General features: G+C 48.0%; 1 protein-coding gene and 1 pseudogene across 2 annotated transcripts in view; one reads left to right on the forward strand and one right to left on the reverse strand.

Annotated features, from left to right (window-relative positions):
- Positions 1-3,659: 3,659 nt before the first annotated feature.
- LOC144388822 (uncharacterized) lies at positions 3,660-7,050 on the reverse strand (annotated as a pseudogene).
- Positions 7,051-9,773: 2,723 nt separating this feature from the next.
- LOC120818432 (muscarinic acetylcholine receptor M4) overlaps positions 9,774-16,545 on the forward strand; it is a 46,613-nt gene continuing 39,841 nt past the window's right edge. For both annotated transcript variants that reach the window (XM_078104399.1, XM_040175504.2), the window contains exon 1: positions 9,774-10,213. In XM_078104399.1, coding sequence (XP_077960525.1) covers positions 10,159-10,213 — 55 coding nt within the window. In that variant the 5' untranslated portion in view covers positions 9,774-10,158. The remainder of the gene's footprint in view (positions 10,214-16,545) is intronic.

Here is a 16,545-nt window from a genome sequence, read left to right on the forward strand (position 1 = left end):
GCTTGTAGTTAGTGAGGTGTTTGAGGCCTCTCCAAACCGAAGCAGAGTCACTTGCTGAGAACTGTTGTTGGAGTTTCTCAGAGTACAGTCGTTTAGCATCTCTCAGCGCCTTGCTAAACTTGTATTTTGCCTCTGTGTACAAGTCTTTGTCCCCACTCCTAAATGCCTGATCCTTTTGCAGGCGTAGTGTTCTGAGTTCTGCTGTGAACCAGGGTTTGTCGTTGTTGTAACTCACCCTGGTGCATGATGGTACACAGCTGTCCTCACAGAAGCCGATGTAGGAAGTTACAGCCTCTGTGAACTCATCCAGACTGTCAGTAGCAGTCCTGAAAACATCCCAGTCTGTGCAGTCAAAGCACCCCGAAGATCCTCCAGCGCCTCACTGGTCCACTTCTTGAATTCCCTCACCACAGGTTTGCAGAGCTTTAGTTTCTGCCTCTATGCAGGACTCAGATGGACCATGACGTGGTCAGTGTCCCAGTGCAGCACGAGGGACGGCATGATAAGCCCTGCTTACTGTGGTGTAACAGTGATCCAGCGTGTTCTCCTCTCTGGTGGGGCATTTAATAAACTGTTTATTTGGGAAGTTCATAGGTGAGATTTCCTTTGTTAAAGTCCCCGAGGACAATAACTAAAGAGTCCGGGTTGGTCCGCTCCACACGCCGTATCTGGTCGGCGAGTGTCCGCTGTGCCTCGTGCACGTTGCCCGCTGGCGGCATGTAAACACCGACCAGGATGAATGAAGCGAACTCACGGGGGGAATAAAAGGGTTTGCAGTTGATGACAAAAGTTTCCAGATCAGGAGAACGAAGCGCACCGAAGCACCGTGGAAGTTTTTTTTTTCATTTTTTGGAGAGTTTTTCCTGTGCCGATGGTGGGTTTTGGGACGGAGGATGTTGTATGTGTACAGACTGTAAATTTGTATTTGTAATTTGTTATTTGCGATTTTGGGCTATACAAAATAAAATGAATTGAATGTTTGTACGGGTATCAACCTCCCCTTTTCCCATCTCAGGAGAGAGACATCGCCGTTCCTTACATACAAAGCCTCATCCGTCGCTGCCATCAGACATTGCATCGAGCCCGTTCTGCCTTGCTCCATTCTTCTGGGCATTACCAACGCCATGCCAACCGTCGTTGTACGCCTGCCCTGGTCTACAATGTAGGTGACATGGTCTGGCTGTCCACTAAGGACCTTCCACTGAGGACTGAGTGTAGAAAGTTGTCTCAGAGATTCATTGGACCGTTCGTGATTAAGAGGGTCATCAACCCGGTAGTGGTCCGATTGAAGCTGCCTAGGTCCCTTTGTGTTCACCCCACCTTCCCTGTGTCCTGTCTGAAACAGTTTTTTCTCAGCCATCTCCCCCGCAACCCCCTCCGCCACGGATCATTGACGATGCAGCGGCTTGTGGAAGATTCTGGACTCCAGGCGCCGGGACCGGGGAATCCAATACCTAGTGGATTGGGAGGACTATGGTCCAGAAGAGGGGTGCTGGATTCCCCGCCATCAGATATTGGACGCTGACTTGGTTAGGAACTACCATCGCTGTCGGCCAGATCCTCCTGGTGGGGTGTCTGGGGACACCCGGTTGGGTGGTGGGGTAAGGTCGCCTAGAGTGGGTGTGCTGGGAACCGCAAGGTTGGTGGTTCGAGTCCCGACTGCCCCATGTCTCAAGTTGAAGTGTCCCTGAGCAAGACCCCTAACTAAAGTGAAATGTAAGTTGCTTTGGATAAAAGCGTCTGCTAAATGACCAGTAATGTAATGTAATTTACCCTGAGATGGGAAACACTGAGTTTTGGGTTTCAGAACAGCTGTTTAGAGTTGATTCAATCAACTCGGAGTAGGTTGACTCAGAGTTGAGCGCGTGCACCACCACAGTATGAAGGCAGCATGAATGGAGCCATGATACGAGTTACCATGGCAACCACCACAAACAATATATTTACCCCTATTGAGCTGGGGTGAACACCGCTACTGCAGCAAAAGACAGAGAAACATGCATGGAAGAAAATTGCTGTAAGTTCAAATATGGTGTTGTCAGTTAATATTTAATTTACACACAATGTAACAATACAATTACATCATAATCCATACGTTTTACTAATTCCCAGTGGGAAAATTACATTTTGTAGAATGCACTACACACAGGCTTGAAAATAACCACACCCATACTCATATCACAAGAATAATATCGCTGGTAAAAACTGGTACAATGGTATTGGTACTGTGAAAGAAACTTTGGGTTACTTAACGTAACCTCGGTTCTTTGATAACAGAGTGAGGTGTTTCACTATGGGAATCGCCTCGGCGTGACCAACTAAGGAAGCTCCAATGACACCACGTCTGTCAGTGACAGACAGGTCGAACTGTGCTGGGTCCCGCCCCTTCATATTATCACAGTCGACCGCTCCTCGCAAATTATTCCAGACCGATTTCTTTCTGTGTCAATGCAAGGAGGGATGTGTGGTGAAACACCTCACTCTGTTATCAAAGAACCGAGGTTACGTTAAGTAACCCAAAGTTCTTTTTCTAACTTCGTTCGGTGTTTCACTATGGGAGATATGGACCGCTCCCGTATTGCATGCCGTTCCCGAAGCCACAAACTGTTTAGCCCGGTACTGACCCTCACAGGGACTCTGGCGCGTTGGCCTCTAGCACAGCGTGTGCTAAGGAAGGCCCTGAGACATCTAGCCTGTAAAACCTTACAAAAGTGTGAGGTGTAGACCAGCTTGCTGCCGCACAAATATCCTGCACTGGAACCCCCTTGAACAGGGCCCATGAGGTGGCCATACTCCTCGTGGAATGAGCCCTCAAACCCTGGGGGGGCTGCAAACCCCTACAGCTATAGGTTAGAGATATGGCTTCCACAATCCAGTGGGACAGCCTCTGGCGTGACAACGGCTCTCCTTTGTGAGAATTGGCCCAGGACACGAACAGCTGATCTGCTTTTCTGAAACCTGCCGATCTACTCACATACAAATGCAGTGCTCGCACTGGACACAACGTGTTAAGCCTTCGGTCCTCTGAGGAGGAAAACGGAGGAGGGTGGAAAGCTGAAAGCTCTACCGTGGGACACTCGTACGCGGTCTCCACCACCTTAGGCACAAAAGCCGGGTTGGGCCGCATACAGACCCTAGTGAGCCCTGGAGCAAACTGTAAGCAGGAAGGGCGAATGGACAAAGCCTGTAAGTCACTCACACGCTTTGCTGTGGTTAAAGCCAAGAGCAAGGCTGTCTTAAGTGAAACAAATTTCATCTCCGCTGCCTCCATCGGCTCAAACGGGTGTTGAGAGAGGGCCTCCAACACCACCAATAGATCCCACAGAGGAACCAGGGGCCTGGAGACGGGGAGCTTACGGCGAGCACCTTTTATGAAACGACATACCAAAAGGTGCTCCCCACCGTCTTCTCGCCAAAGCCCAAATGACAGGCTGAGATAGCCGCTAAATATACTTTAATAGTAGGAAAAGCTTTGCCCTTGTCTACTAAATTCTGCAGGAAACATAGCAGGTTAACCACTGAACACTGGAAAGGAATGACGTGCCGAAGACGCCACCATTCCTCAAAAACCCGCCATTTACCACTGTAAAGAGAGCGCGTGGAGGCGGCTCTTGCACTCTGAATGGTGTCCATGACCCGTTCAGGCAGGCCTGTTGCGTTCAGGATCCACCTCTCACCGGCCAAGCCCAGAGCGCTATTCGGTCTGGGTGAGGGTGGTAGATCCGCCACCCAATGTTTGGACGGCCACCGCGGCGCTATCAGGATTAGCGTCAAGCCCTGTTCTCGTACCCTGTCTAGAGTCGGGGAGATCAGACTGAGCGGGGGGAATGCATAGAGCAGCACGTTTGGCCACGAGTGGGCCAGCGCATCCATCCCCAGTGGTGCGTTTGCGTCTGCCAGGGAGAAAAACTGTGGACATTGAGTGTTTTCCCGCGAGGCGAAGAGATCTACGTCTGCTTGGCCGTATTTCTGCCAGACTTGCTTCACCACTTGAGGGTGAAGAGCCCACTCCCCGTACAGAGGGTTCCCTCGGGACAGAAGATCTGCACCCCTGTTCAGCACCCCTGGAACGTGTGTGGCTCGAAGAGACAGGAGCTTGGTGCTGCTCCACAGGATTAGCTTTCGAGCCAACCTGTGTAACTGCAGTGTGCGAGTGCCGCCTTGGCGGTTGATGTACGCCACTACGGTGGTGTTGTCTGTTTTTACCAGGACGTGGCGTCCTTGGAGAAATTTCAGAAAATGTTTCAGTGCATAAAACACTGCCCAGAGTTCCAAGATGTTTATGTGACTCTGAGCCAGCCTCGGGTCCCAGGTCCCGTTCACCGTCCTGCCCGACATTGTTGCTCCCCACCCTGACAGGGAGGCATCCGTTGTCAAGGTTACCCTGGATGACACCGCCCCCAGCGGGACACCTGACTCGAGAGCTGTCACGTCCTCCCACGGGCGGAGCGCAGCCACGCACGACGGTAACACTTTCACTCTGCGGTTGAGGTGACGGAGCGGGCACAGGCGCAATGCCGCGACCCAGCGCTTAAAATCCCTTATCCGTAGAAGCCCCAAATGTACCACCGATATCACCGACGCCATCAGGCCGAGCAGGCGAAGGCATAGTCTGAACGACACAGCCTTCCCCAGACCGAAGAGGGAGAGGCACTGTGTGAGGGACGCTACTCTCGCCTCCGTCAGCGAGACGCGATAGGAGACGGAGTTTATGTTGAGACCCAAGTAATCTGTACACTGCGCCGGTTCGACTCGACTTTTCGTCCAGTTTATATTGAATCCCAGATCCGTGAGATGATTTATCACCGTAGTGGAATCTTTGACCGCCTGTTCCCGTGACCGGGAGCATATCAGATAATCGTTTATGTACGCGAAAATCCTGATGCCGCCGTTCCGTAACGGAGCTAAAGCGGCTTCCACACACCTGCTGAACACCCGCGGGGCTAATGAGAGCCCGAATGGGATGGCTTGGTACTCGTAGGCTTTGCCCTGATAAGCAAACCTGAGAAACCTCCGGTGCGCTGGATAAATGGCGATATGAAAATAAGCGTCCGAGAGATTGATCGTTACAAACCAATCCCCCGGACGTATCGAACGACAGAGCCCCTTGTGTGTTAACATCCTGAACGTGTACTTGCGTAAGTGCCTGTTTAACACACGGAGATCTAAAATGGGGCGGAGGGAAGTACTCCCCTTCTTTGGAATGAGGAAGTAGCGAGTAAAAACCCCGCTGAGCTTCCTCGCTCGGGACAGCTCTGATCGCCTGTTTGTTCAACAGCGATGTTATTTCGCCCTCTAGGACTCGAGCTGAATCGCCCTTGGCTACTGAAACTAACACCCCGTTGAATCTGGGTGGCTTCATAGCGAATTGTAGTCTGTACCCCTGAGAAATAGTTGACAAGACCCACGGATGCACTGTGCACGCGCGCCACCGTTCCGCCCGACCAGTGAGTGGGCTGAACGCACCGTACGGTGACGTCACTTCCCTCACCTGGAGGACGCGGCCTCTCCTCGGTGGAGCGTGAGCTCCCCCTGTGGGGATTATGGGGCCATAACATGGATTTGTTTTTATAATGTATTTCGCCCTCGGCCCTCTGCCTGGCTGCGAGAATACAAACTTTATAACTTTGTTTGAGGTGGGAAGAAGTGCTTGGTGACACAGTGTTAGCCGCCCCCGATACTCCCTCCCTTGAACTTGAGGGGGGAGAAACATCAAAAGCTCCTCTGGAGAACTGGAAAACACCAGGGAATTTGGAATACAAACTCGGGGGGTTGTCTCACCTCCACCTCCCTTCTTTTCTTTGAAGGTGGAGGGGAGGGAAAAGCAAGGCCGGTTAGGACGTGCGCTTCTTCTTCCCTTCCCCGGGGTGGGATGGGCGGTTCTTTGCTGCAGCGGCTGCAAAGGAGTGTTTGCCCCATGGTTTGGGGTTTTCCACTCGAGGCTGCTGGACAGTCTGCTGACTCGCTGCCTGTCTGTGCGGTCTGGCGCCACCCCGTGCCCCTCTCACAGCTGCAGCTGCAAAACCAGCCCTGGGCACCTGCGGGGTGCGAGGGATGTGTTTTCGGGGCAAACAGAGGTCGAAGGCTTCGCCCTCTTGTTTCCTGAGGGTGCTGGCCTCCCTCATCTTTTCAAGAGCCGGGCCAAACAAACCCTTAGCTGGGTCATAAGCAGCATCCATCACTTCCGCCTTCTGCACATCGCTGAGGCCCGAAAGATTCAGCCATAGGGCCCTCTCGCCTGAGACCGCAAGTCCCATCACACGGCCGCAGCCCTGCACCGCACCGCGCGATGAGCGGAGGATGAGATCATTTACTACGCAAATCTCATCCCACAGGGCCAGGTTCGGTGACCCAGAGTCCAGTTGTCTGCCCATCTCCTCTAAGATTTCTCCCTGGTACGCAGACAGCAAAGTCACCGCGTTTGCGGCACACTAACTGTGCCGCATAGCGGTACATTCTCTGCAAAACAGAGGCGGTGAGGCGCTCTGTTTTATTAGGCAGGGTGATGTTAGAGGAAGCTGAGAGAGAGCGGCGGTTTGGGTGGAGGTGGTAAGCCACTGAAGGTTCTACCTCTGGTGGGCCTGCTAGGCCCAGCTCTCCCATCCCATCAACTTCCAGTTTAGAGTAGCCCTTGGTGGGGAGCTTACTCTTGAACGGGCTGGACCAGTACCTGCCCATCTCCTTCATGCAGATAGGCACGGCTGGCAGAAGTTGTTTAGACGGCGGTAGGGTTGCCGGCAGCCTTTTACCGTCGTACAGGTCTCTTTCCCCCCCTGTAGCATCTTGGGCTGCCGGCCATTGTATGCCCAATTTTGACGCGGCCCGTTTGCAGACCTCATACAGGTTGTTGTCCACCGGGGGGACAACATCAGATGCACTAGGGGGTCTGGGTGGTTCGACAGGAAAAGTGGAGTCATCTTCCTCCTCTTCCATGTCGTCCACGTCAAGGAGGTCAGAGTTGGCATCGCCCTCTGCGTCCTCACCACCCGGCTCCAGTTCGAGCAGGTCCTTGAAAAGTGGAGGCATTTCCGGGGACTCAGCATCCATCATGTCCGCCTAGCTCGAAGAAGCTCGCGGCAGGTGGGCGCTGGTCGGGGCTCTTGCGGCAGTACCAGACAGGCACGGGTCCTGCTTTGAGGATGCCGCCACTCTAAGCAGTCTTTCCCGAATTTTCTCAGGCATTGGCTCACAGTGTAGACAGGACTGGGGGTCCGCCAGAGCCGCCTGGGCATGTTTAGCGCCCATGCAGGCTATGCACATCGGATGAGGGTCCCTGCCCGAGATGGACGCCCCGCATGACGCAGGGCACGGGCGGGATGCAGCCTCTTTGGCCTTCAGCTCTGACCCTTTGGCGGGGGTAGCGGCCGACATAGCAACTGAGAAGAGAGGGGAATACACCACAATTAGCCGAGCCTAGCGTTAGCTTAGCTTGACGGTAAATTGTTTCGGCAACCGGGGGTTAAACCCGCTAACCGCGCACCGTAACCGTTCGCTCGTCGTGACACGTTAGCGAAACAACGGTTACTCGGCTCGACTAGCACTAATGCTAACCGAGACCCGGCAGGCTCGCCGTAACGCGTTAGCCCGATACAATAGATAATACACAGCCACCGAAGGCACAGGTAACCAAATACCGAGCCGTCGGAAGAACAGTACGCCTTGACGCGGACACTGCTCTAATACTGTGTAGTAACCAGATATACTTCTATGAAGTCACTTACCCAGCAAACCCAGACTACGGCCAGGAGCTGCGTTCGGCGACGCATCCTAATGGGTCGTCTGCGAACTGTTAAGCAGCAATCCAAGCTAGCCAAGATAAGCTGAGGGAGCTATAGTTCTTCACGGGAAGAAAACGAGAATTATTTGCGAGGGGCGGTCGACTGTGATAATATGAAGGGGCGGGGCCCCAGCACAGTTCGACCTGTCTGTCACTGACAGACGTGGTGTCATTGGAGCTTCCTTAGTTGGTCACGCCGAGGCGATTCCCATAGTGAAACACCGAACGAAGTTAGAAAAAGAACTTAGTTTATTGAAGAAAACCTGCTCCCGACCAGGTTAGGTTCACAGGCTCAGTTATATACATCAGTCTAACTCCCTTCACCTGTTCACACACCTGCCTCTGATCACTAGTCATGAACCGTTACAGAATGTGCAATGATATGGAACACCCAAGTAATGTAAACAGGTGTACATTACACCCTCTGACTCGCTCTCAACCAAACTGTATTATAAAAGAATATATGAAACATAACCAGTAGTCAATATGCAATTAACCAGTTCAATTGTGGATTCATATATTCAGGAATCTGACTTTGAAGGAGTTAGTGCCTCTTCAGCCACGAACCTCACCGCAAGTCACTGCTATTACCCAAGGTGAAGAAACTTCTTCCTACAGCATTGACCTGGATGAATTGATGAGATGGATTTAGCTTTACTCTAGGACCATGTAGACATGAGAGGAGACCAGTGGAGAACCACTGAGGTAGAACGTATGATATGAGCGAATGTGGGGGTTAAGGAACAGAGAGAAACACATAAACAGATTTCTGACTTAAGTACAACTGTATGCTTACCATACTTACCCTATCTACTTACCCTGACAATGGGACTATTGTACTTTCTGCTCCTCTGAGGAGGGAGTTATATTTGATGACACACAAATTAAGAATATACATTTAGAGAGGCAGGATTGTGAGGAAATGCTTAGAACCTAGGGGTGTAACGATTCATTTTAACAACGATTCGATTCGAATCGCGATTCATGGTTTTCGATTCATAGACGATTTGGGTTAATTTAGAACGATTCAATTCAGTGACTTGAAATCGATTCAGTAACTTTACTGGACAGTGCAGGCAAAGTTTCCGAGATCCCTGTTGTTTCTTGTAAGGAAATAAGGTTTAAATTAATTATGGATATTATAAACAAGCAAACAACAATTAATGGCAAATGTATTAACCTTTTATATGAAGTGCCATTTTCAATGTAAACATTACACAATAATTACACAATGTTTGGATCAATTTACAGAACCCCGGATTTTCAACCTCATTGTAGGGTCGCATGTCTTTACAGATAAACTTGGCAATTGTTACTGTGATGTTGAGTTTGGTGCTGGCGAGGCCTGAGGTGTCTGCAGAGCTGGAGTTACCTGCTGCTGCAGCGGTAACGCTGCTAGAGGTCCTGACTGTCGGCGCTGTTTAATCCCACGGCGCCTTAGTAGATGGCCGGAAAGATTCCTCGTGTTTCTGTGGTTTTTTATTTGTCTTCTACATATTCTACAAACAGCGAGCGACTTATTTAGAACATGTCTTGCTCGCAGTCGTCTCCTCCACGCTGTGTTTTGTTGTTGTTGTTCCGAGTTTCATGCGGCTGCCGCTGCGTACTGATGACATCACAGACAGGCAGACTGAATCGAGTAACGTTTAACGTGTCTAAAGTTCTAAAAAACAAACAAACATCCATACAGTTTTTGTACATAAATCCAATGTGCAGTTTCCAAGTATCGATACAATCGATTATGTACCATTTCAATCGATTTGTAATCGATATATGTCGTCCGGAATGCCGATTTACGGAGCACAGATCGATTCAGTTGGATCGCAGGAATATAAAATCGATTAATCGATTCAGTGAATGAATCGTTACACCCCTATTAGAAACCTAAACAGAGATTCAGTCACTCTGGATTGGTTGAGGAAAATGACATCACAGCTCCCCACCCTCTCTCTCTCCCTGTCTCTTTCCCTCTCTCCACCCCCCCTCTGTGTCCACCACTCTCTCTCCATCTCACTCTCTCTGAATAAGCACACCGTTTTCTGAGTAAGGATCAGAACAGATTCCTCATTAAGAAGTGAATAGTTCATCGAGGTTTTCGCATCTGTTTTTTGCCTGTTTTTCATTTGACTCCTGAGACAGAGGAAAAGCCAGAGTGTACAAACTGGTTGAAACCCTCCTAGAAGGGAACAACACACAGTCCACGCAGACTCTCCGGTCCTCACTGGGGAGGAGGAGAGGAGGGTAAGAGACGAGCGAGTTAAGGACTACGGGAGAAACTGTTGTGCAACCGCCGATAGGAAACTTGGAGCACGGAAAGTATCGAGGGGTGGGATTGGGAGCAAGCAGTCCAGTCTGCATCTGTTTGTGCTCCAACATGCATCATGAGTAACGGCAGTAACGGGGTCGAGGGGCTTCGGCCCCTCTGGAACTTCACCGGTGAGTGACATAATCAATGCATTTCATAAACTCAAAAGAACAGAAATGTATTAGCGACATCGCAACTCACACAAAGACATGTCCATATGCACATGAGGTACTCGTCACTCACATACTGCTACTACCATTAATATGTTCTTAGATGAGCCGGTAACGATGATTTGATTTAGGATCAATAATCAACATTCATTACATTCATCATTTACCAAATGCCAACAATTACAGCAGCAGCTTTTCCTCAGGAGGAGCTAGGTTATGAGAAAGAGGAGAAAGATAAAGCCGTGAGAATGCCACAGAACTAGGTTTCTCGCTTTCTTCATTCTATGAAAGCAGCACTGAACCGGAGAAGGATTAGTTCAGAGTGTATGAAATGACTATCCAGCATACATGTGAACATCTTTGTGTAAAAATACTGACTTCCTTTTTGTGTTCTTTTTTTGAATGTCTGACAGCTCAGTTGTTATTAGATGGCATGAAAAACAGAGTTGTTGATATACTGAGTGGAGAAGCTAAATACTATAATGCAGATCTCAGTACAACAACATAAAACACCCTCAGGAACTCCAGAGGAAACCTCTGGGACACCTCATAGCTATGTTTCATAATATTATACTATTATAATGATTGTTAGTAAGCTAATTGCGATTGGAGCTCTTAATTATTACATGTTTGCATTTACATTATCCCTGGCTGTTTATTCTGTGACGGACTTTAGAGTCAAGTAATTTTGTGGTTAGCGATAAAAAATTAATCTCGGTCCGAGAGGATGATCGACAGCAGTGAGCTGTAGAGAAAACAACAGGATGTTGATGTTACATTCCTCTCTACCCCATTTTCTGATTCTTTCCCTGTCTTCTCCCCTTCGTCACCGGTTCTTCTTTTCTACTCTGTTCCTTCTCCTCAGTTCTTAAGCCTTCTCTGCTTCTCCTCCTGAGGTCTGTTTTAGTATGTGTGGTCACATGGAAGGTTTATAAAGAACTTCAAGCATTAAATCATCATGTATGCTGCAGAAATATGTTTGTGTGTGCTGACATCTCATGTCTGTATGTATCAAGACAGAAACATTATTTACAGTTCTAGTATTATGGTTAAACCAACTATCTATTCTGTGAGCAGTGATTAGCACTCGTTATATTATTAACCTTTCTAACCTACCACCAGACGTGTATTATCACGTAGATTTTACCTTAATTTTTTACAGCATAACTAGGTGATTTCCTAAATCTGCCGACATCCAGATTGTACTTCGAAAGTACACATCTCAGTGCCCTTAAGATGGTAGAAATGGGTGAACGAATGGGTGTTGAGAATTTATGTAGAGTGTGTATGGAAAGGAGCATGGAGCCAAATAAACATACACGTTTTGTTGCTGGTTGATGTCAGTGGATTAAAGTTGTTTATATCCTGCTCCACATCAACTGCAAGAGTATTCTATCGACTTCCAGTGCTTGCTCCACTAGAGGACACTGTATCTTCATTCTCTGTGAAAAGGAGGGACACATACAGCCACTGAGCTACAGTATGCTATTCTCCATTCAGGTACAATGAAGTGAGATAAATATCTCACTTCTTCTGAATGCATTAATACTATGTATTTGTATGGGATTCTTCATTTAAAATTTAGATTGTTGACTATCTTCTTTATCGAATGGCCTGAGTTCAGTATGTTGTATTTCTGAAACTGGAAATGTTCAAAGCGAGTTCGCTGCCCCCGCTGGTTAATGGGAGCGACCCCATTAATCCAGCGATTCCCAAAGTGTGGGCCGAGGCCCCCTGGTGGGCCGCGAGAGGTCCATCCATCCATCCATTGTCAAACCGCTTATTATGCACACGGGGTCGTGGGGGGGCTGGAGTCCATCCCAGCCAACTTCGGGCGATAGACAGGGTACATCCTGGACTGGTCGCCAGCCAATCGCAGGGCTACACAGAGACACACAACCATTCACACATCTACGGGCAATTTAAAGTCCCCAATTAGGAGGGAGACGAGAATCTGCACCGTGCGGCCATGTCGCGGCCCCCGCCAAGGTGAGGCGGGCCGAGCTCGATCCGAAGCGGAGACGGACGGGGAGCATCGGTCGCGCATTCTTTCCTCGCTGCCGAGATAACAGAAGATTTAAGGCATGGATGGCGAGGGGGCGGCGGGAGCGGCCGCACCTCGCAGCATCGATCGGACCCTGAAAGCACAGTCTCCACCCCCCCCCATCCACCCGCCCCGACGTCAAACGTATGCGCATTATAATCCAATGCGTGCTATATATGAAAAATGTTCAAAAATAGGTCATTCATTGAAGGTGCGCCTTATTGTGCGGAAAACACGGCACATGAGCTCCGGAGAAAATGGAATACAAAACATACATTGTCGGTAAATACATTTGTCGGTTAAATTCTTAAGGTCATTTAAGTCAAGTCAAGTCAAGTCATTTTATTTTGTATAGCCCAGAATCGCAAATTACAAATTTGCCTCAGAGGGCTTTACAGTCTGTACACATACGACATCCTCTGCCCCGAAATCATCCTTAGTTTATGTTTTGATCAGTTTTGTGATTAAAAGGTTTGGGTGGGCCGCAAAAGATTTTCAGATTTCAAAGTGGGCCGCGGCATTCTTGAGTTTGGGAACCAACCAACCATGCATTAATCGGTTAGTAGTGAAAGAATTTGCTGGTGTTTTATGCCATGAAACACTTGTTACTAAATGAGCGATTACTATGCTCTGACACCAATTGGGCTTTTTGGAAAAACACAATTTCTTTGCCTTATAGTTATGGAGGTTATTCATGTTAATTTAAACTATTGCTTCTGCATTGGATTAAACAAACACATTTTTATTTCTCAGTTAGAGATACTTCTATCTAGATTATTTTTCAGAAAAAGCCAAGCTAGAGGATTTCTCCTATTTCCAGTTGTTATGCTAAGCTAAGCTAGCTGGCTGCAGCTTTAAAGGGCTGATATGATTCAACTCAACATTTAATTTCCTTAAACTTCTCCTTGTTCCTCTGCTTAACCCGATGAGGATGTAAAACAGTGGTCCCCAAACTAAGGCCAGATACGGCCCGCCTCCACATTTGGCCCGGCCCCCTGAACAATACCAGACACCCATTATGATTTTTTTTTTTTTTTTTCAGTCTGGCCACGCAAATCCTAGACTAGCCCCTGTCAAATGGAACAGAATAATGGAGAAAAGCTTAGGTAAGAGAAAAATATTCAAAGAATACAATCTGCGCCGACACTATGGATCCCGTCACAAATTTGTGAAAGACAAGTTATTGTGGTGAGGTAGATGGGCGTGGGCCCAAGCGTAGCACACAGGAGTCAAAGGGAGGTTCTTCCGACTTGAAAACAAGGTGTTTATTCAGATCTTACACACACGATTTGGCACACAGGTACGGGTTGAGTCTGGGGGAAAAAACGGACTCAGAGAGCCCGCTAGCCGGCAGGTAGGAATCCTCAAGAACTAGGGCAAAAACAGAGAAAGATGAACAAAGGCAGCGTCTCATCCAAAGCGAGCAGCCAGATGGCCTGAATAAGTAATTTACCACTCTGACGTCGGAACGATCTGGCGCTGAACGGCAGGTAGACCCGGGTTGATATAAGAGTCCCCTGATTGCTGATTGCCGTCAGCTGTTCCAGCCACACCCTTCGGGGATGAACAGGGGGAGACCACACCTCCTTACAGAGACAGGGGAAAACACAGGCAAAGCAAACAAACACAGGGGGAGCTGCTGGACTGACAGCATGACACAAGTATGATAACTTGCAAGGCCAAATGCGAGCAGACAAACTCTCAAAGCTAAAAAGTGGACTAATAATTATTATTAATATTTGGTTATGTGTGGCTTTCTGGAAAACAATAAATGTTTACATTTAGGCACCCCTGCGATCGTCACACTTTTTCTGTTACAAAATGACGCCGGCCCCCATCAGAGAAGGGAAAAGTTATGTGGCCCCGGGAAAACGTTTGGGGACCCCTCGTTAGCCTCAGACTGGGGTTTTTCTGATTACTCATTCATCTCATCTGTATCTAATCTCTACCCTGGTGTCCCTCGCTCAACCAAACACATATAAACTTGCCTGGTTCCGCTTTTCCCCAGTCAGATTGTAATCGTTCCTCCCTGTGGGTACCCTGCTTCAAGACATTGTTATTCCTTAGCCAATAGATAACCCAATGTATTATGGACCTTTGCCTGTTCATCCGGATTTTTGATTACAGCCTATCCCGTCAGATGTGTTTGCCTGCCCTGACTGATCACACGTGTATGACATCCTGCTCTCCATTAAGTAAGAACTAGAACTGTTCCCAAGACCTGTTCTCTGCTGCTCTTTTTGCACCTGAGTCTCTGTACTAATTCTCAGGCAGTTGACAGAGAAAATGTTTTAATTAGCTATTACTCAGGCTGTGGTCTCCTCAGCAGGATGATAAGAATTTCATAGGTGATACGTTTTAAAGAAATGGGCAAGCATAGTGCTCCACCTCCTCTGTGGGTATGAGAAAAAGTGCCTAAGACAATTCTATTCAAACTAAAATTATGTAAGTACCAGCCAGAACTTGACACATTTTCTCATTCAATCAAATGAAAAGAGTGTATTAAATGTAGTATGAACCATGTTGGATAAACAGAGTGAATTTGGCTGCAGTACAAAGTATATCATGTGTTAACAGTCAAAATCCACTGGACATGCTGCTTTTTTCTAGAAGGAATAAAAACATCCTTTGATGAAGTGAAAATAAAGAGACTACAGATTTGGCTTCAGTAATAACATACTCTCTTTCATGGTAGAAGCCAATTAATTTCCATCAACTCAAATAAAGAAACTGCTTTGATATGACATATGACCATAGTTATAGTTAATTGGACAGCCACATCGATAGAATAACATTAGGGTGTAAATTTATGCATATGTACTCACCCCACGGCCTGAGCCCTGCTCTCAGTCTCACTACCCTGCAGACAGATGTGGTCACATTCCAGATGTTGACTCTGAGGTGATTGCTCTGTATTCAGTGACCAAGGCTCACTTCATTCATCTCCAGACACTTGCTGATTTGTGTGAGAGGTTTGCAGTAAAATGTCACCATTGTTCTCAGATGTGATAAAGTTCCATGTAATTGGTTTGCAGGCTACTAGATGTTAATTACTAGAAGGTTGCATCACCAGGCCATGAAATAATAACCTTCGTTCACACCAAAAGCGAAGCGGATTTTCACTCCGCTTTACTCGCGCGTTATTTCGCTTCATTCGCGCCTGGAAGGGGGCGTGGCTTATCGCCGTAACGTGTCTTATCGTTTCCGCTATCCACCATGGAAATAAGTAACCACAATTGCTGCTCTTTATTCGTTGTGTGAATTACACAAACGTCGGAACCACAAACGGTGTTGTGTTCGGGTTCATGACATCATCCGTCGCGACTCTGATTCTCCCCTTTCTTTAAGTACCTAAATCGTTGCCGGTAGGCCTCTGGAACCAACTCATACGCCTTTAAGACTCCGTCCTTCTAATGTCCATCTAATGTCATTTAGCTGACGCTTTTATCCAAACCGACTTACAATAAGTGCATTCAACTATTGGGTACAAACTCAGAAGAACAAGAAACAAGAAAGTGCAATTTCCTCAAATAAGCCAATTTACAATTTGCTATAGATTGTACTTATAACAATCAAAGTGCTACAATTTGTTAGTCTTTTAGTCGAGGTAAGCTATTAAGTAAGCTGATTTACAACTTCCTATAGATAAGAGCCATTATACGTACAATTTAAGTGCTACAATTTGTAAGTCTTTTGAGTCGAGGTGTAATCTGAAGAGGTGTGTCTTTCGTTTGCGGCGGAAGATGTGAAGGCTCTCTGCGGTCCTGGTGTCTTCAGAGAGCTTGTTCCACCATTTCGGAGCAAGGACAGCAAAGAGTCGAGTGTTTTGCTCTCAGTGAGGGAGTGATGAGCAGTTTTGCAGATGCAGAGCGCAGAGTGCGGGTCGGGATGTAGGGTTTCACCATGTCCTGGATGTAAGCTGGACCCGATCCATTCACAACATGGTAGGTGAGCACCAATGTTTTGAACTGGATGCGGGCAGCCACCGGTACCCAGTGAAGGAGCGGAGGAGTGGAGTAGTGTGGGAGAATTTCGGAAGGTTAAAGACCAGTCGAGCTGCTGCATTCTGGATGAGCTGCAGAGGTCGAATGGCGGTAGCAGGGAGACCTGCCAGGAGGGAGTTGCAGTAGTCCAGGCGTGAGATGACAAGAGCCTGAATCAGTACCTGGGCAGCCTTCTGAGTGAGAAGAGGACGTATTCTCCTGATGTTGTAGAGAGTGTATCTACAGGATCGTGTTGTCGCAGTAAT

Source organism: Gasterosteus aculeatus, chromosome 1 (genome assembly GCF_964276395.1).
Source record: "Gasterosteus aculeatus chromosome 1, fGasAcu3.hap1.1, whole genome shotgun sequence".
Taxonomy (NCBI): domain Eukaryota; kingdom Metazoa; phylum Chordata; class Actinopteri; order Perciformes; family Gasterosteidae; genus Gasterosteus; species Gasterosteus aculeatus.